Source organism: Oncorhynchus masou, chromosome 7 (assembly GCF_036934945.1).
Source record: "Oncorhynchus masou masou isolate Uvic2021 chromosome 7, UVic_Omas_1.1, whole genome shotgun sequence".
Lineage (NCBI taxonomy): Eukaryota > Metazoa > Chordata > Actinopteri > Salmoniformes > Salmonidae > Oncorhynchus > Oncorhynchus masou.
The window spans coordinates 27591823-27613394 of NC_088218.1; the positions used below are offsets into that span (position 1 = coordinate 27591823).

The 21572-nt window shown below is 40.4% G+C and overlaps 2 protein-coding genes across 15 annotated transcripts in view; one reads left to right on the forward strand and one right to left on the reverse strand.

The window, feature by feature from the left end:
- Positions 1-21572, reverse strand: part of LOC135543620 (cysteine and tyrosine-rich protein 1-like) — a 387961-nt gene that overhangs the window by 147176 nt on the left and 219213 nt on the right. The window lies entirely within an intron of this gene.
- LOC135543616 (muscleblind-like protein 2a) overlaps positions 1-21572 on the forward strand; it is an 85149-nt gene that overhangs the window by 6345 nt on the left and 57232 nt on the right. For all 14 annotated transcript variants that reach the window (XM_064971021.1, XM_064971027.1, XM_064971030.1 and 11 more), the window contains exon 2: positions 11313-12193. In XM_064971021.1, coding sequence (XP_064827093.1) covers positions 12020-12193 — 174 coding nt within the window. In that variant the 5' untranslated portion in view covers positions 11313-12019. The remainder of the gene's footprint in view (positions 1-11312; positions 12194-21572) is intronic.

Consider the following 21572-nt stretch of genomic DNA (forward strand, 5'->3'; position numbering starts at 1 on the left):
GGATACGTGGGTGGTGTTCAGACGTCAGCTAATGACTTTTACTTGAGAAAATCCTGCACTGGCCTGCTCTCATTCAAATTAGGGGGTGGCCACGATAATGCCTGGCCAGCTGGCTTTTGTAACTGGAATCAATGAAGGTCTAGTCGTAACATGGAGCTTTCCCCAGTCCCCACAAATCTCTGGTCTGCTTTTAAATCTCCTTTCCTGGCTGGTTAGGCTAGCTGCTCTTTGTTAAAATGTTGAACTGGATGGCATGGTTTTGCCTGCCTCTCTTTTCAAGGGACAGAGCGATAGAGTACAGTTTTTAAAGGTTGCACATTTCAGTGTACCTAGTGGGATCATTATTATTTTTTTGCATATGCCATTTTTTATTTTGTAGATGAAAGTCAAAAAAGTTTGACTGTTGAGCACTGCGCACATCACTCTGTCCTGAAAGCACCAAGAGAGAGCTAGGCAGGGGCTGATCTGTGCAGGTCACAACAAGGGTGTCGCATGGCCCTACCTATCTGCGCACCATCTGTCCCTCCACTCGTCCTCATCAGCACTCTTTCCTGGAGGTGTGTCCGCTAGGCTAGCCTCAAAGTATTCATACCCCTTGACTTATTCCACATTTTGTTGTGTTACAGTCTGAATTCAAAATTGATAACATATTTGCTTTTGTCTTTTACCCCATAATGACAGTAAAAACAAGTTTTTAGAAATGTTTGCAAATTTATTGAAAATGAAATGCATAAATATCTAATTACAGCATTACTTTAGTGTCTTGTTATTCTGTACAGGCTTCCTTCTTGTCACCCTGTCAATTATGTTAGTATTGTGGAGTAGCTAAAATGTTGTTGCTCCTTCCTCATTTTTCTCCTATCACAGCCATTAAACTCTTAACTGTTTTAAAGTCACCATTGACCTCAAGGTGAAATCCCTGAGCGGTTTCCTTCCTCTCTGGCAACTGAGTTAAGGAAGGACGCCTCTATCTTTGTAGTGACTAGGTGTATTAATACATCATCCAAATGATAATTTTTAATTTTACAATTGTTTTATTTCACCTTTATTTAACCAGGTAGGCTAGTTGAGAACAAGTTCTCATTTACAACTGCGACCTGGCCAAGATAAAGCATAGCAGTATGAACAGACAACACAGAGTTATACATGGAGTAAACAATAAACAAGTCAATAACATAGTAGAAAAAAAAGAGTCTATATACATTGTGCGCAAAAGGCATGAGGTAGGAGAATAATTACAATTTAGCAGATTAACACTGGAGTGATAAATGATAAGATGGTCATGTGCAGGTAGAGATACTGGTGTGCAAAGAGCAGAAAAGTAAATAAATAAAAACAGTTTGGGAAATGAGGTAGGTAAATTGGGTGGGCTATTTACCGATGGACTATGTACAGCTGCAGCGATCGGTTCGCTGCTCAGATAATTAGTAACTTCACCACGGTCAAAGGGCTATTCAATGTCTGCTTTAAAAAACACGTTTTAACCCATCTACCAATAGGTGCCCTTCTTTGCAGGCTGTATCACGTCTGGCCGTGATTGGGAGTCTCATAGGGCGGCGCACAATTGGCCCAGCATCGTCCGGGTTTGGCTGGAGTAGGCCGTCCATTGTAAATAAGATTTTGTTCTTAACTGACTTGCCTAGTTAAATTAATTTTACATTTGCAAGGCATTCAAAAACCTCCTTGGTCTTTGTGGTTGAATCTGTGTTTGAAATGCACTTGCTCAACTGAGTGACCTTACAGATAATTGTATGTTCGGGGTACAGAAATGAGGTAGTCATTCAAAAAAGCATGTTAAACACTATTGCACACAGTGAGTCCATGCAATGTTCAGCATTTTTCCTCCTGAACTTATTTAGGCTTTCCATAACAAAGGGGTTGACATTTTAACTTTTTATTCGAATTAATTTGAACATTTTGAAAAACACAATTCCACTTTGACATTATGGGATATTGGGTGCAGGCCAGTGGAAACAAATCAAAATGTTAAATTCAAGCTGAAAAAGTCATTTAACTAGGCAAGTCAGTTAAGAACAAATTCTAAGTCTCAATGACAGCCTAGGGGCAGAACGACAGATTTTTACCTTGTCAGCTTGAGGATTTGATCTTGCAACCTTTCGGTTACTAGTCCAACGCTCTAACCACTAGGCTACCTGCCGCCCCTTATGTAGCCCATGCACAGTATATAGGCTATCTTAGGCCAGGCTACAGCACAAACACGGGGCTCAGTAATATGCTAGGGCTATATCATATGGCTGAATGAGCTCTCTCTCGCTCAAGTAACCTGATTTCTAGGGCATTCTCCATGATATGTAGGCTACCAGGTATCTTAGCTGTGTTCTTTGTATTTTCTGAACCAGGAAATATGTTTTAGAGTAGGCCAATAAGATATTAAACTGGTAACCTGATAGATAAAGCAGAAAGGCATTTATAATATGTCACCCTGATATGGGGTCATAATACATTGAAAGAAGACACTGTGTTGACATTTTGTTTGAATCTTTTAGCAAAATTCCATTACAATAAAAAACTTTGCCCGCACTCACATTGTAACCCAGACAGTTATTCAAATAACACATAGATTTGTGGGAATTGCTGATGCCGGGAAATTAAGAAATACTTCACTTCTAAGCGATGATGATGATGATGATGATGATGATGATTCAGAATTTGCCATGATTTAGGAACAAAAAGTGTTTTCTGAGCCAAATTAAAGCATAGAAAAATAAACTGGTGAGGAAATGCAGTACTGCATTACACAATCCTAACTTTAAGCATTAGTTGGGAAAATGCTCAACTGACCCAAGATCAGCAAATTCTCCCTACACTGTATTACATGTGGTGTAAGGTACTTAAGAATACTTTAAAATACTGCTAAAGTTGTTTTTTGGGGTATCTGCACTTTACTATATATATTTTTGAAAACTTTTCTTTTTACTTCACTACATTCCTAAAGAAAATTATGTACTTTTTACTCCATACAATTTCACTGACTCCCAAAAATACTTGTTACATTTGGAATGTAAATAAGAAAATGTCTCTCCTTCCAGTTATGAAGGAATTGAAAGGTAATTTTGCAAGCCAATGCTAACTAGCGTTAGCACAATGACTCGAAGTCTATGTATGGTACTGTGTCTACTAGCATTCTAGCAGATACTATAGACTTCCAGTCATTGCGATAACGCTAGTTAGCAACTGCACTAATGCTAGTTAGTAACTTCCTTCAAACTGCATGCAGAGACATAAAAAATGATATCCGCACATTCATCTTACTCTGGGGAAGTAGATAAAGTGCTTCATTGCCAAATTCCAGAATTTCCCTTTAAGGCGTATTTGATTTTGAATTATACTGTAGCCCAGTATAGTATGTTACAATGTAACAAATACATTTGCCTCTCTCTGATTCTAAAAATACAAAGGTATTAATAGTGAAAGGTCACATCTAACATGATTCTTACCTGGTTCTTTCATAGCGACCATCTTGTCCCCGGGGGAGATGCTGTGAAATGAAATCCTGCCTTTGGGATTGCAGGCTTGGTGTCAGAGAGAAAATGCATCTCATTTCATATTTGCAGTACGGTTCTAAAGTGGGCCAATTTCCAAGATGACAGGATGGTGTTTTACCACACACACACACACACTAGGGTTGGGCCGATATGTGACCCGATTCAGGAACTAGGCATATGTCGCAAGTCACGACTTCATAGGAGAGCCACTTGAATGTAAAAAATATTTGATCAAAATACATGTGAACCTTCATGTGCCTTAAAACCTGTTATGGCTGCGATCCCCGTACAGGGACCAACATCAGGGGAAATTTCAGAGTGACAACTAAAAATACAACTTCGTAACATTAAACATTCTTGAAAATGCAAGTGTCTTACACCCTTCAAAAGATTAGAATCTTGGTAATCAAACTACGTTTTCCAATTTTAAAATAGCTATTACAGAGAACAAATCCCATGCTTTTGTTTGAGAAGAGCAATCAAGAACAGAAACATTTTCCGCCATGACAGTTTTTACACATTCACATCTGAAGGTAAAATTATGACTTCTTATATATATATATATATTTTCTGACTATTTCTCTTCCTGAGTGACCCATTGATCAAATGAAGTGCCGTTTTCTTTGATAAAATCCATTTTTATAGCCTAAATCAAAACATTTTGTAAACTGTTTGTGCCGTGAATTCCATCTCTATCAATTTTGTATGGAGCATTCTGCGTGATTTGCCCCTGTGAACAATCGTTTATCTAGTCATGGTTGGTTTCAGTGCATTCCTCTGGATGTTTGCAACACAGCCAAATAACGTTGTTTTTTTAGCGGGTAGTATTGACCGAAGTGAGCTGATTTGAAGACAACGATAAATGACTACCTTAGGCACCAATAATTTTAGCGAAGCTTCATTGATTGACTATATTTCTGCCCAATGACCACTGATCTTCTTGAAATCTAGCTTGGTAGATAGCCAATGAGCTGAGGTAAACGCCAGTATGTAATGGTTTGGGGTTGGACCACAATTCCTTGGTTGTAATCGCACGCACAGGGAACTCTATTCTCGCCTTGATGATCAGAGGAGTTGCTGTATTTCGAAAAGTTGTAGTTTCAACGATTTCATTGAAGATATCATGGCGAATAAATCATGTAAAGCAAAGTCAAACTCTAAAGTGAAAGTGTGAGATTTTTTTTGTTTGAGGAATCTTGGAGTGTTATGATTCAAATGAATCGAGGAGCTGTTTCTGCAAGGACAGGACGTACTTCTGGACGGGTAAGTGCTAATGCCGTTTTATGAAATATAAAAATATTTTTTTTTGCAATGAAATGTGTAGTTTGTTTGTGTGTGTGTTATTTATATATATATATATATATATATATATATATATATATATATATATATATATATATATATATACACACATACACACACATATAAATCTCACACACACACAAACAAACAAACACACATTTCATTGCAAAAAAAAATATTTTTATATTTATATATATATATTTATTACACACACACACACAACAATGGCCGGAGTTGAATGGAACACCTTAGTGACTGTTCCCTCTGCTCTATACAATCAATACATTTCTGTTTATTTTATGTGGTGATAAAAGGCTCATACAAATATTTTTTTAAATGTTTTCTTTCACAGTGATAGCGACTCGGACTGGGAGCCCAGTGGTGTTCATATGCCACAGTTCATTACGGCAGGCATGACTGTGCCTCAGGGCCAAAAGGGCACAGCATGGAGGCGTCGTTGTGTTCTGTGTCGCATTAAATGCACCACTTGTTCAGTTTGCCTATGCTTTACATCAGAAAGAGACTGCTATGGGACATGGCACAGGCAACAAAATATTATGACGGGGACTTCCAAGGGGTGTACTGTTTAAATGTATTTATTTATTATCTAATATTTTTTTAAACATTTTTTGTTTGTTTGTGTGTGTGTGTGTGTGTGTTAGAATTGCTTTTTGATATGTTGTATATAGTTATAGGTCATTTCACCAATTCGGCCACTTGGGTACATTTGGGCAACTTGTGTGGGACACCTGGGTGACTTCATGCTAAATGTCATGTAGCTCACCCATTCCTGAAGTTATTAGTCTGAAACTTTGCACACCTACAGTTGCCCTCTTGTGTTATCCATCAAAATTATCTCCAGCATCCTATCTGACTGTGTGGCTTTTCTAGTACATGTGAAAGATGATACTACAACAATAAAAAACAGAAAATGTATGCTCTTTCTTTCTCTTTTCTTCCACCAGATCTACTGTGTTATATTGTCCTACATGCAATGAACATTTCCACAAACTTCAGAATGTTTCCATTCAAATGATACCAAGAATATGCATATCCTTGCCTCTGGGGCTGAGCTACAGGCAGTTAGATTTGGGTATGTCTTCAGGCGGAATTTGAGGGATGCAGACATAACAGGTTTTAATAATACAATTTTATTCCATCTGTAAATACGTATAAAGTTGTTAAATTAAGAGTGTAGTTGTTTTGGCGAAAGAAAAAGTCAGGAACCTTCCTGCTAGCCATGATGGGCTGAGATAATGCGAGCGCTGGACATGCTGAGAGATGAATTTGGATTGGTCTGAGGTGTAGCATCTTGTGTCTATAAAATGAGCTACTCGTTATGTGTGGAGAATTCTTTCTACTGCAGTTTTTTTCTAAAGATATAACATTAGCCATGGAGAACTGCAACTATGTTGATACTGCTCTCAATAACATTGCTGCCCAGAATTGATCAGGTCTGTGGGAAAAAGTTGTGATATACTACTTTCTGGAGGACAATCGTACCATTCTGACTCTGAAAATGAATCAGACGACGAGGAAAGAAGACATTGTAGAGTCTTCTGATGATGTTGATGGGGAAGAAATGGCGATCAACAGTGTTGTCATGGAAGAAGTTGACAGCGAGCTCAAAGTATTGGGACAGTGACATTGTTATTTTGGTTCTTTTGAAATGATACAATAACTATGAGGTTAAAGTGCGGACTGTCAGCTTTAATTTGAAGGTATTTTCATTAGGGCTATCCACGACTAATAAAACGCTTGGTCGACCAAGAGTCGTCTGTTCTTTCGACTAATCTACTGTTCGAAATTGTATTTTTCTATATAGACACGACCTATGTGTTTTAATATGATCAACTATATGTTGTCTGATGCTTTAAGCACACTGATTTAAAGCATTTAGACACACAAATGACTGGGGGGAGTCAATGGTCAGAAAAAAAATAACTTCCTTCACCTACCTCCCGCATTTGCTGGCCTTTGCAGATTCTACCATTACGCTCTCGAAGTTGCCGGTAATAGGCTACGCCAGGGGTTGGCAACATTTTGGAGTGCCTATTTATCTTACCATTTCTACTGATCTGCATGCCAATTATGAATTTCGGATGCACATTTTCTTGGAGCAGTTTAATTACTTTCATAATAGTCTTTGTATCTCAATCCATTGTCATGTGATTAATACAAATTATATCTAAATAAAAATTATACAAATCTACATAACTTCTATTTCCATTGCCTACTATGCAGAAATAGCCAACATAAAGCCAACAAATAACCACATTGCAGCCTGCAGGTAGAAAATATTCTGATAAAAATAAATAAATCACATTGCCTTCACATGGCCTGTCTGTCTGCAAGGAACTTGAAACATTGTATCAACTTGGTCCAGTAGGAAGTCAAGCTAACAAACTTACAACCTTGTATAAAATATTCTAGACCCTCAGTTTCCCGGGACAGACACAGCTGTAGGCACGCTGAGTGGTTATGGAAAGGGATATTTTTTTTTTTTAAATAGGCTACATTGAGGAATTATTGTCATTCTGAATGGATGTTAAAACAGACTTTGTTTACTTGCTGTTTGAGGTGAAGGAAAAGTATTTGGGAAGTTCCACAGCTTATTAGTGGTGTAGTATTTCTGATCGTCTTAAATCTATCAGATTTCCAAATGGGCACATTTATAAGTCTACATTTGCGTGCAGGCCAAGTAGCCTAGGCCTACTTCTATGCATAATCAGATGCATGTCCTTACTCAACAGAAGCGCTCCAAACAAAACACAATTAATAAATTGACAACTCGTAAATGGAATGAAATAAACCAAAACTTGTTTCTCACAAGTGTAGACTAGGTTGTGTGCTCTGCAAATAACATGTCAATTCCCACAATGAGAACTGTGAAAGACAGTAGTAGTAATTAATAATAATAAAATAATACTTTGAATGCATTAACCTAAATTAGTAACCAAACAAACCGTGTAAATTAGAAATTTGGGGAATTAACAGTAAATGCACTACTGGTGTGCCATCCCCACAGCCTCCGAAATGGATTAGTCCACAGAGACGTCAATCAATATGTGAAATGATTTAATTTTATTGCAACTGCTGAACTTAAAAATTATTGGTTGACCAACAGCCTATCGACCAAACAATCGACCACTCGACTAAATGAAGTCCGCCCTAATTTTCATCCATATTGAGTGAAACTTTGAGCAATTACAGCACTTTTTGTTCATAGTCTCCCCATTTTTAAGGGGACCAAAAGTATTGGGAGAAATTTGTCTGTGTATTAAAGTAGTAAAAGGTTTGTTTTTGGTCCCATGTTCCTAGCGCGCAATGACTATATCAAGCTTGTGACTCTACAAATTGGTTGGATGCATTTGCTGTTTTGATTTGGTTGTTGTAGATTATTTTGTGCCCAATTGAAATTAATGGTATATATTGTGTCATTTTGGAGTCACCTTTTATTGTAAATAAGAGTAGAATATGTTTCTAAACTAGATGAGAAAGTAACAGATGCACAAATATCATACCCCCAAGACATGCTAACCTCTTGCCATTAAAATAACAGGATAGGTTAGCATATTTTGGGGGGGTAAGATATTTGTGTGTCGAACTTTCACACTCATCATTATTCACGATTCATTCAGGATTAGCCGTAAATCATGGTAGCATCCACATGAATGTAGAAGTGTTTCGAAACATATTTTTTTTGTTTACAATAAGTGACGCAAATTACACCATACATTATTTACCATTCATTTCTAAAGATTGTTTAATGAGAATGTGACTATAATATTGTAAATTCGCCCATAAAGTATGCCTATATGTTGGTTTCCAGGTCCAGAAATGGAGCATCATGGCTGATAATTGTTAGGCCTACTTTAACTTAGCACCAGCAGCTTGTTGCATGGTTATAGTTGTAGATATGGATTTTTTTATTCTAACTTTATATTTAAGCAGACCTGAATGTGACAACTGCCCATGATATCGAGCCAAGCGATCAAAGATAGACCGCCTTGCTTACAGTAGGCTACTGCCATGGCTTTTACTGTCTGGACTCATATTCTTTCATGACCACTAAAGCGACTCACTCAATATTTTGACTATGATTTGTACATAGGTCTATTTGTTTGTATGGAGTCCGACCAATGTCTCTTGTTCATTGTGGAGTGCAGTATGCTCACTATGCTAGTGTTGTTGTACTTATTTTGCCCCATGTCTTTGAATGGAGGGATCTGTGGGATATGAAATGAAGAGAATTCTAAACAGCAGCTGCAGCTTTTTACAACCCTCCCTCCCTTGTTCGCCTGCCCTACCCCCACTTCCTTCTCCCAGTTATCACCAGAAAGTATTTCCAGATGTTCTAAGGGAAAGAGGCTCCCTGCACAGTAGTCAGTTTGTAATGGATTCAAAAAGCAAGCTAAAGGCTAGGCTATGTCCCGTTTTTAAATTGTTTTATCTATCAAGTCCTTTTCCCCCTCCCCAACCCGAGTAGCCGGAGGACATTGCCTGAAAACAGATGCAGAGCGAGAGGCGCGAGACTCCTATTCTCTCTCTGTGAATTGAAAATCCACTGGCCGTATCAATGATCTGACGTCTAATTTGACTGGTCTTGTCTGGTGGGTGTTGAGGCACTCTAGGTACCCAGGCAGTGGCGTAATCGTGTCTGGCACATGCATCTGTCTCGGTCTCTCTTGCTCTGCCTGTTGGATGGCTTCCCGGAACACTGCTGCGCTGCACGTTTTCTATTAGCTAGCGGCTCTCGTCACGGCATTACTCGACAGGGTGGGTGGACCCCAGGGGCTTTGTCCCTCCTGTCCCGCACTGGCTTGGCTTACTGCACTCTTGCTGTCTCATTGCACAGGGGTCGTTGCCATTCTCCGCTCTGCTTTGTATTCAACATGCCTGATGGCTGCGTCGGGCGAGTTGGCGCACAATGACGCAAAGTAATGATCGGGAACTCAGACCAAGTGGCAGCTGAATAACCTCGCAACTGCCCTCTGTTGGCTTACACAACACTTCAAGCCAGCCTCCTCCTTCCTAGCCACACACAAACAAGGGCGCACGCAGACTCTCACTCTCACACTCACACTCACACACACACACCACTAAAAACAGGGCGCCAGTCATCTGTATATCAATGTGTTTTCGACAGCAATATTATTCTCCTATTCTTAATATGATAGGCTAAACACTGTTATAACATTTCTCAATGTTTGGCTTTGGCCCTACATTTCTAGGGCACAAGCTTAAGTTTTGGGGGTCAAGTCCAGTGGTGTAAAGTACTTAAGTAGTTTTTTTTAGGTATCTGTACTTTACCATTTTATATTTTTGACTTCACTAGATTCCGAAAGAAAACGATGTACTTGTTACATTTTCAATGCTTAGCAGGGCAGGAAAGTGGTCCAATTCACTCACTTATCAAGAGAACATCCCTGGTCATCCCTACTGCCTCTGATCGGAAGGACTCACTAAACACAAATGCGTCGTTTGTAAATGTCTGTGCGTTGGAGTGTAAATTGTGCCATCTGATTTTGTTATTATAAGCCATTTTAAATTATTTATACTTTTACTTTTGTTACTTAAGTATATTTAAAACCAAATACTTTTACTCAAGCAGTATTTTTCTGGCTGACTTTTTAAAACTTTTACTTGAGTCATTTTCTACGAAGGTATCTTTACTTTTACTCAAATATGACAATTGGATATTTTTTCCACTACCGGTAAAGTCTACTAGTTAAAGTTAGGACAGGACAGAATAGGCCATGAAATTGACATAATAAAATGTTCTTATAGCTTAAGCTTGTTCCGATTTGGAGGGCTTGACCGAATTCTTGACAATGGATCAGAATTATATTGGCAGCCTGTCTGCGTGACATTTTGTTTTACATTTTCCCCTTGGCGGTGTATAGAAATGTTGGAATTTTTAAGCAAATTTTCTGCAGTTCTAAAAATTTCTTCATCGAGTTGAAATATATATTTTTATGATTTTTAAAGCTAGATTCCTGCAATTCTATGCATTTTGCCATGGCTGATGCTGTTATTTTACTTTCGCATAATAACAATGTATACTATTTCTAAATGAATTGTTTTTTTGAATGTTCTATTTTCTACATTAGCTTACTTTTATGTCTGGTTTTAGTCATTTAAGTTTCCACTGAAAGCATTTTCCATCCCAAAAATGTTATGAAATAGAAACATTTTTAGCGGCCTGCCCAAGCAGTACAAAGGCAGAAAAATCTCTGAATACTTTTGCCTATGGGTCTGTATTGTTAAAGAACATTCACAGCTTTATCTTGTGAACAGTGAATTTATTGAATTTATTTTTTTCTAGAGTTTTCTAATTGATTGTCCACGAATTGATTTGGGGAAATAATGCTGTCCCCAGCAATACGTTTCCACTTTATTTCATGAACTGTTTTAGCTTAAAATAAAATAAAAAGACATTAATGCATCAGGCAGTTGTTTAACTACTCCTCTGAAAATAACCCGTCTCTCTCTCACACACAGATCGTCGACAGAAAGTGCCTTGTCAGACATCCCTACTTGAGCTGCCTGCCTGCACGTCACCTCCACCAAGCATGCAACATTCCCTCCCTCGCTGTGACAGAAGATAGCTCAGCCCCTGCCCTACCAACTCATCTTTATCTGGCTCCGTTGCTGCGCTGCCTCAGAAACCCAAGCAGAAATATTTAACTGCAGTGGTTGGGGGAACTGGCTGGACTCTCTGCCAAAACAGAGTGCTGACTGACCCATTCGGAGAAGTTTAGTCAATACCCAACCCACCGTCTGCACAAATTTATATTCTCGCCCAAGCAGTGCCATCACCCTCGAAATAGCACCAGTTTCAATTATCTTCCCCACCCCCTCCCCATTTCTTCCCACTACCACCACATTCGGACGGTCAGTCAGTCCACCCTGCCTCTGAGCATGCCCCCGTTGACCTGTCAGTGGCCTGCACCTGGGACTAACTGATTGACGAGCGACGTCTCTTGATTGACAGCTTCTCTGATAGCCACCATCTCCCAAGCTGCGCCCACATCCAGGTTGCAAGTCCACCAACTCTGCTGCTCTGAAGTCCGCAAGGGCAAACGACTTTCACTGACCCACACAATTTTTTTTGCTACACTTTTAGTTTTTTTTAGCACACTGAAGAGCCATTAGAGTATAGCCTCTCCTTAAACAAGTGGCTAGCTTTACCCCATCCCGGCATTGCTATGGCTTTAAATATTGCTTCGATGCGAGACACAAAATGGCTGACGCTGGAGGTGTGCCGACAGTTCCAGAGGGGGACATGTTCGCGGAGTGACGAGGAATGCAAATTTGCGCACCCGCCCAAAAGCTGCCAGGTGGAGAACGGAAGGGTGATTGCCTGCTTTGACTCGCTAAAGGTAAGGAATGCAGAGCACAGATAAAGGGGAAGTATTTATTCTAAAGCACGTGTCAAACACAAGGCCTGCTGGCAGGATCTGGCCCATGACACATTTCTGTCAGGCCCGTTCTGTGTGCCAAAGGCGGTGCATTGCCACACACTCCTCCTCCCAGAGACCCACACACACACCTACCCATGAGCCAGCCAGTGTGCTGTATCATATCATCACTAAACATTTGCAGCATCCCCAACTGTTCTCCTTAATGGTACTGACCAATTTAAGCGTGTTGTCAGAACCAGGCAATTGCTGTACTACAGACAACTTTTTGTCAACCAATATGACATTATTAGATAAAGGATTCACATGTGAGTGTGGTGAGTCAACAGTTTGATACGCTCCCAAAGTACGCAGTGGAGAAAAAGTGCATGGACACATGCCACAGTCCTAGGATACTGAAATGTTGGAGTCTGGCTTCAGTTTTTTAAAGCTTGACAATGAATAAACAAAAAACTAAACATGCAACAAAACACCATGCAAAGGGTAAACCTATAGGCCCGTTATAGCAACATACAGCTGCTTTCAACTACCTGTGATCCATGCAGTGTGAAAAATTATAAACATATTTTAAGTTTAAATGTTACAACAACCTACCTACGTTTTTGTTATTTGCAATTTTGAAATACTTTTTGATTAGGATTGTAGCATATTATGCACCTCTGCAAGCACAGCAGCAAAGGCTGGGCAAGTATTATTTATATTTTGTTTAATGTTAAAATGCTCTATCCAGCATCCTATGTACATTTTTAATGAACATATTTTTCTAAAAACAAACAGGCTATGTCTGACCCACAATTTTTTTCTTCTCCCCAATATGGCTCCTTGCAGTGATTGAGTTCGACTCCCCTGTTCTGGGGGCTTCTGTGGTATCACTCTCCAAATCCTTTGCTCATTAAATTGGGACAGATTTACTGTATATTTAAATTGGGCACTACAGAGTGAAGACCCCTTAAGAACCAACAGGTTTTGTTTCATAATGGCTTGACTTTTACCCTGGTTTTAATAGATCTGTCTTGCTGTAGGCCAAATCATTTTTAAACAACTCCCTAATTATAGTAAGTTTAAAACAGCCTGTTAACTTCTCTGGGATATTCGGGATGGTAGTGTCCCACCTCGACAACAGCTAGTGAAAGTGCAGGGCGCCAAATTCAAAACAACAGAAATCTCATAATTAAAATTCCTCAAGCATACAAGTATTTTACACCATTTTAAAGATAAAATTCTCGTTAATCCAGCCACAGTGTCTGATTTCAAATAGGCTTTACGGCGAAAGCACACCAAACGATTATGTTAGGTAAGCACCTAGTCACAGAAAAACACACAGCCATTTTCCCAGCCAAATAGAGGAGTCACAAAAAGCAGAAATAGAGAAAATTAATCACTAACTTTTGATCTTCATCAGACAACACTCATAGGACTTCATGTTACACAATACATGTACAGTGGGGCAAAAAAGTATTTAGTCAGCCACCAATTGTGCAAGTTCTCCCACTTAAAAAGATGAGAGGCAGGTACACTTCAACTATGACAGACAAAATGAGGGGGAAAAAATCCAGAAAATCACATTGTAGGATTTTTAATGAATTTATTTGCAAATGATGGTGGAAAATAAGTATTTGGTCAATGCCAAAAGTTTATCTCAATACTTTGTCATTGCTAACAAAGGGTATATAACAGAGGTCAAACGTTTTCTGTAAGTCTTCACAAGGTTTTCTCACACTGTTGCTGGTATTTTGGCCCATTCCTCCATGCAGATCTCCTTTTAGAGCAGTGATGTTTTGGGTCTGTTGCTGGGCAACACAGACTTTCAACTCCCTCCAAAGATTTTCTATGGGGTTGAGATCTGGAGACTGGCTAGGCCACTCCAGGACCTTTGAAATGCTTCTTACAAAGCCACTCCTTTGTTGCCCGGGCGGTGTGTTTGGGATCATTGTCATGCTGAAAGACCCAGCCACGTTTCGTCTTCAATGCCCTTGCTGATGGAAGGAGGTTTTCACTCAAAATCTCACGATACATGGCCCCATTCATTCTTTCCTTAGCATGGATCAGTCGTCCTGGTCCCTTTGCAGAAAAACAGCCCCAAAGCATGATGTTTCCACCCCCATGCTTCACGGTAGGTATGGTGTTCTTTGAATGCAAATCAGCATTCTTTGTCCTCCAAACACGACGAGTTGAGTTTTTACCAAAAAGTTATATTTTGGTTTCATCTGACCATATGACATTCTCCCAATCTTCTTCTGGATCATCCAAATGCTCTTTAGCAAACTTCAGATGGGCCTGGACATGTGCTGGCTTAAGCAGGGGGACACGTCTGGCACTGCAGGATTTGAGTCCCCAGCGGCATAGTGTGTTACTGATGGTAGGCTTTGTTACTTTGGTCCCAGCTCTCTGCAGGTCATTCACTAGGTCCCTCCGTGTAGTTCTGGGATTTTTGCTCACCGTTCTTGTGATCATTTTGACGCCACGGGGTGAGATCTTGCGAGGAGCCCCAGATCGAGGGAGATTATCAGTGGTCTTGTATGTCTTCCATTTCCTAATAATTGCTCCCACAGTTGATTTCTTCAAACCAAGCTGCTTACCTATTGCAGATTCAGTCCTCCCAGCTTGGTGCAGGTCTGCAATTTTGTTTCTGGTGTCCTTTGACAGCTCTTTGGTCTTGGCCATAGTGGAGTTTGGAGTGTGACTGTTTGAGGTTGTGGACAGGTGTCTTTTATACTGATAAGTTCAAACAGGTGCCATTAATACAGGTAACGAGTGGTGGACAGAGGAGCCTCTTAAAGAAGTTGTTACAGGTCTGTGAGAGCCAGAAATCTTGCTTGTTTGTAGGTGACCAAATACAAATTTTCCACCATAATTTTCAAAAAATCCTACAATGTGATTTTCTGGATTTTTTTCTTTCTCATTTTGTCTGTCATAGTTGAAGTGCACCGATGATGAGAATTACAGGCCTCATCTTTTTAAGTGGGAGAACTTGCACAATTGGTGGCTGACTAAATACTTTTTTGCCCCACTGTATGTTTTGTTTGATAAAGTTCATATTTATATCCAAAAATCTCAGTTTACATTGGCGTGTTATGTTCAGTAGTTCCAAAACATCCGGTGATTTTGCGGAGAACCACATCAATTTCCAGAAATGCGCATAATAAACATTGCTAAAAGATACAAGTGTTATACATGGAACTTTAGATAAACTTCTCCTTAACCTCTCTGGCCCACCCGGGACGCAACCGCACCCCCTTCCAACAATAAATGCAAATGTGCTACGCCAAATGCTAATAGCACTCGTTAAAACTCAAACGTTCATTAAAATTCACATACAGGGTAGTCAATTCAAGCTACACTCGTTATGAATCTAGCCAACGAGTCAGATTTGTAAAATGCTTTTCGGCGAAAGCATGAGTAGCTATTATCTGATAGCAGGCAACACGCCGAAATACCAGAAGGGCTCGTAAACAAAGGAATTAGCGTAGCCGGCGCTATACAAAACGCAGAAATAAAATATAAAACATTCATTACCTTTGACGAGATTCTTTGTTGGCACTCCTATATGTCCCATAAACATCACAATTGGGTATTTTTTTCGATTAAATTGGTCCTTGTGTACCCAAAATGTCAATTTATGAACACCGTCAGATCCAGTAAAAACACATTTTTTTAAACGCGACGTTATTTTTACAATTAAAAAAGTTGCCTATAAACTTTGACAAAACACTTCAAACTACTTCTGTAATCCAACTTTAGTTATTACTAAACGTTAATAAACGATCAAATTGATCACGGAGCGATCTGTATTCAATAGGCACAAGTTTGGGAAACGTAGTCAACTTTTCCGGTTCCATTGTTTACATCTGTGGACTTGACAACCGGATGTGGCTATTACTCAGATGACCAAGGATTTAGTTGAATCGAAATCACAACACTGGCGACATCGTGTGGAAGCTGTAGGAACTGTAATCTCACTCTTAATTATTTTTCCTTCCAATAAACAATACTTGGGCTGGCGGATTGATTTTTTTTTGTCGATTTAGTGACCAGGTTTTCTGGCGATTTTGACCACGGAACTCGTTCTGTTATAGTCACAGACACCATTGAACCAGTTCTAGAAACTTCCGAGTGTTTTCTATGCACACATACTAATCATATGCATATACTATATTCCTGGCATGAGTAGCAGGACATTGAAATGTTGCGCAGTGGCTCAGTCGGTAGAGCATGGCGCTTGCAACGCCAAGCGTCGTGGGTTCGATTCCCACTGGGGCCACCCATATGTAAAAGTAGTGGTCCCAGCCGACTTGTAAGTCGCTTTGGACAAAAGCGTCTGCTAAATGGGATATATTATTTTAACAGAATGTTGAAAAAAGTAGCCCGATCTCTAAGAGGCAACCGCTGTGTCAGATTTCAAAAAGCTTTACCGAAAAAGCACACCATGTAATAATCTGAGTACAGCACTCAGACAACAAAACAGCCAAACAGATATCCGCCATGTTGTGCAGTCAACAGAAGTCAGAAATGACATTATAAATATTCACTTCCTTTGATTATCTTCATCAGAATGCACTCCCAGGAATCCCAGTTCCACAATAAATGTTTGATTTGTTCGATAAATTCCATAATTTATGTCCAAATACCTCCTTTTTGTTCACGCATTTAGTACATAATCCAAACTCACAACGCGCAAGTCCAAGCGAAAGTTCAGACGAAAAGTTATATTACAGTTCGTAGAAACATGTCATATGAAGTATAGAATCAATCTTTAGGTTGTTTTTATCATAAATCTTCAATAATGTTCCAACTGGAGAATTCCTTTGTCTGCAGAATTGCAATAGAACGCACGCTAACTCTCACGTGAACGCGCGTGGTCAGCTCATGCCACTCTGCTAGAGCCCTGACTCAATCCCCTCTTATTCGCCCCCACTTCACAGCAGAAGCCTCAAACAAGGTTCTAAAGACGGTTGACATCTAGTGGAAGCCTTAGGAAGTGCAATATGACCCCATAGACACTGTGTATTCGATAGGCAATGAGTTGAAAAACTACAAACCTACGATTTCCACTTCCTGGTTGGATTTGTTTCTCAGGTTTTTGCCTGCCATATGAGGTCTGTTATACTCACAGACATCATTCAAACAGTTTTAGAAACTGCAGAGTGTTTTCTATCCAGATCTACTAATAGTATGCATATATTAGCAACTGGGCCTGAGTAGCAGGCAGTTTACTTTGGGAACTTTTTCATCCAAGCTACTCTACTGTCCCCCCAGTCCCAAAGAAGTGAAGGTATCTTTATATATTCAATCGAAGCAAATTAGCTTGGCCTATTACGTAACAACTTTGTAATATGAGGGGACCCATTCTGGAGCAGGTAATGGGTAAACAACATGTGCTATAGATTATTCATACCACAGTAACATTCAATGCTAGGGGGGGTGCTCAAATTAGAGAGTGTGTCAGTTCTCCACGCAATGCCAGAGTCAGACGAGCTTGACCTATAGCGCGAAATGTCAGAGGTCTTCTGTTGTGATCACTGCCACCAGTTGTGGGTTATATGTTTAGCTCTGTTACCATTCCACGTCCATCCTTTATACTAGTGTCTAACATCTGATCGGTGTAGAGGTGTCCGATGGTTCTATTTCTAGACTGTGTCAGCTGTTACATAAAACAACATGTTGAATAAGGTGAATGGTTTTTATTTAGCTTATGCAAGCAGTTGTTGTAATAGCAATAGCATAAAACTACAAGAGTATGCTGCATGGTCACTTTATTTGGATAGTCCCATATAGATGATCAACAGATAGTCGATAAACACACTATCTGTTGATCAGCAAATGCTTGCGACTGTTACGAAAGGGTTATGGTTTGGTTTCGAATAAGAGTTAGGGTAAGGGCTAGGTTAAGGGTTAATTTTTAGGATTAGCTTTGGGGCTGGTGGATAGTTAGTTGAAATGTTGTTGACCCTTATTGAACATCTACTTGGCACTATCCAGATAGTGTTTCAAGGATTTATGCTTCATGTTTATTTATCCATATTTTTTTCTATACTGTGGAAACATTTGGTTTTAGACATTGAAAAGACCTAGGCCAATACTGCAATCATGGTGCTTCGTAATCCAATAATTCAACAGGGAATCAATAAGAAAATCAAGTACAAATAAATCCCTGAGAAAGTTCAAGATGAAAGAACCTGACAAGAACCTCATATTAAAAGCAGGTCCCCTTACATAACATTACACAGCGAACTACTGCAGTGGGGGTGGGGGAGTGCAGGCTCCCTTGTTTTTAAGACAGCGGCAGCAGTAGCTGCAATAAACCTTGGAAACCTACCCAGTGACAATGATGAATGACCATAGAAACTGGAGCAGGTATCTTGCCGAACAATAGTCATACGTCACAATGCCTTAGTTTTTAGATGAAAGTGTGAGCTATTGCAGCAGGGACACCAACCAGAAGGTTATGGTGTGTTTATAACACAATCTTCAAGGTCATGCTTTGGGTCAAAGGCAGAGGATGAGTTTCACACAAGCGTGAGATGCGCTTTTTACATGATACCAATACTGGGAACTCACGGTGGGTCTGTTATTATTCTGGGGCTGTTCCCGCTGTCGCTGACCCCTTAAGAATGTGGGTTAAGGTCAATGTGCGTTCTACATGATGCAAACTCTCTGTCCAGCAAGATTTAGGGCCAATATACTATACTTTTCATTTGCAAATTGTGTATGTCATCATCTGTAATGATCACCACCTCCTTGGCATGTGTGGATTTCTGCCTGCTTCAGTTCAGAACCAAACCCAATAACTATATTGGCAGCTCTATGTCATTTAGAGGCAACACGCTGTTGAAAATGGCATTGTATTTTTATTTTAATTTGATTTATTTTACCTTATTTTACCAGATCAGTTAAGAACAAATTCTTATTTTCAATGACGGCCTAGGAACAGTGGGTTAACTGCCTGTTCAGGGGCAGAACGACAGATTTGTACCTTGTCAGCTCGGGGATTTGAACTTGCAGCCTTCCAGCTACGAGTCCAACACTCTAACCACTCTGCCACCCTGCCGCCCCTATTTATGGGGACATCAGCTGTTTTCTTGGCAACCCCCTTGTTATTTGTAAATCCCTGTGAGTTATTGCAGAGCAATCGGCCAATTGACTGGCGGTCTATTACAGCTGCCCGGCTCCGTCAAACCCTGCAACAGCTTAATGGGTTTACAGCTGACTCCAATTGGGATCGATTTGTAATCGTGCCGCGTAATGACCTGATGTCCGTTCTCCGGGTGTTAGCCTGCGTTCTGTCGAGACGCAAACTGCATTGAAATGTCTGATTTGTCACTGACATTTAAATGCGATGTTATTGTTCATATGAAGTGTAAAACAGATACTGAGATGCCACAGAGTCAAATATGAAGGAACTAACTGCAAGGCTGTGTTGAAACGGTGTGTCCTCCTAACCCTCATTGAAAACTCAGTGTTATTCTGGTGGTTATCTGGGGGAGCCCTGTTCTGCTGACCTGTCCCTCCGAGGCATATCCTCATGTGCTTCGGGAGCCAGTTGAGACATCACCACCAGGCCAATGTCGGAGTCCGAGCTGTCTACTATTATGTCTGCCTGCCTGGATCCTCCTCCGTCACCCCATCTGTGACCAAGGCTATCTAGCCTGTCTGTAGTGCGAGGCGTGACATGGAGATCTGAAGGGATCCATTCAAAGGTGTAACCTCAGAGAGGTGAGGTAGAGATACTCTGCTGCATAGAGGCATAAGGCGAGACGAGAACAGAACAGCCAGGCCTTTCAACCTTCTCGCCAAACCCCCAGAGGCATGACAGTCACCCGACCAAGAGGTTCCACGGGGCGGGGGCAGGGCAGTGAGACAGATGCCAGTCAGGCCACTGGCAGCAGAGCCCAGATAAACGCTGGCAGGATTGACCTGCAGAGGCAGGTTTGAACAACAGGCTTTGCATTCTCCCACCTCTGTGTGCTTTGCATTTATAAGAAGTGCAAGAGAAATTCTGTCACAGGCATCGTTTATGTTCACTGTGCCGTTGTGACTTTGTCTTGCTGCTCTCAACATTTCATACGGTCTCGTGGATTGCGTGCGTCCTTTCAGGTACTTTTCTCTCCTGATGGACAGAAGTTGTGTGCCGCATACACACTTTGTGTGTAAAGCACAATATGTTATCATTACTGTAGGCAAAACTGTCCCATAAAATAATCTGGGTTTATAAACTAGGTTTGGTTTGAGCTAAGACACATTCAGGATTAATTGGAGTGAGCCTTCCCCCAGAGCAGGTTAGAGCTGAATGATGTGTTGCCATAGCAATTTACCTGGCTAAAAGGTGAGCCACCTTTGTGACAACGGTTAGCCGGTTTTGATTTCAGAATTGGCCTAAGTTGGCTCACTTACTCCTCTCACGCTTTGTGGCATAGGCTACAGGTTTGCTTTGAACTAACCTGGCAACAGTCAGACTACTGTCCAAGGGAACGATGACCGTGAAGGAGGAGGGATTGGGGGACAGCACTGAAGGACAGAAGCGATCTATGAAAACACAAATGCCAGAGTCATGTGATTGTGTCACGGTGGCTGTGAGTGAATAGCCTGTTGTTGAGTGCCGCCTGTTACTGACAAGTCTAGGGGTATAACAGTTTACCAAACACACCTTTTCGGTACATATTGCAGTTTATCGTTTTGTTGTCATGATTTGGTTTCGGTACAGCGGGAACATTTAATGCCAACCGTTACTGTAGTTTTTGTTTATTTAAGAAAATCCAAAGTGTTGGTATTCCTGATTTACATATATGATCATGAGTCATATCATGCCTGATGGGGGCACCATCAGGAATACCAACACTTTAGATTTTCTTAAATGAAAACGCACGATTAGTCATCAACAACAGTATTATAGAGTGCAATGTCTGTGTGAAATCAATATGTAAACATCACTCAGACATGATATAGGCCTATGCTACAATATGCGCTCTTGTTACTCATAAAGGGGGCGTGTCTGTCCTGTTAAGCCCTGGAGGTCCATAAACCTGTAGTAAGTGTAATATAGGGTGCATTGGCCAATTCATTTACAACTTTGGCTTAAGCTTCCTTACAGAGGTGGGTAGGCTGAAATGGGTGCGAGAGGGCGAAGTTCATAAGGTGGCTTGAGACTTTTACGAGGTGCTGAAATTCCCTATTCTTCTCAACCACCAAGAATGGGCGCATTCCACGGCTATAAACATACCTATCACTCATAACTTCTTTGTCACGGTCAGGGTACGCTATAGTTTTAATGGAACAGCCTGAAATGCTTTTTTCCCAGCTCAGATTTAGTTGAGGCATACACCACAGCGTAGGCATAGCCTAT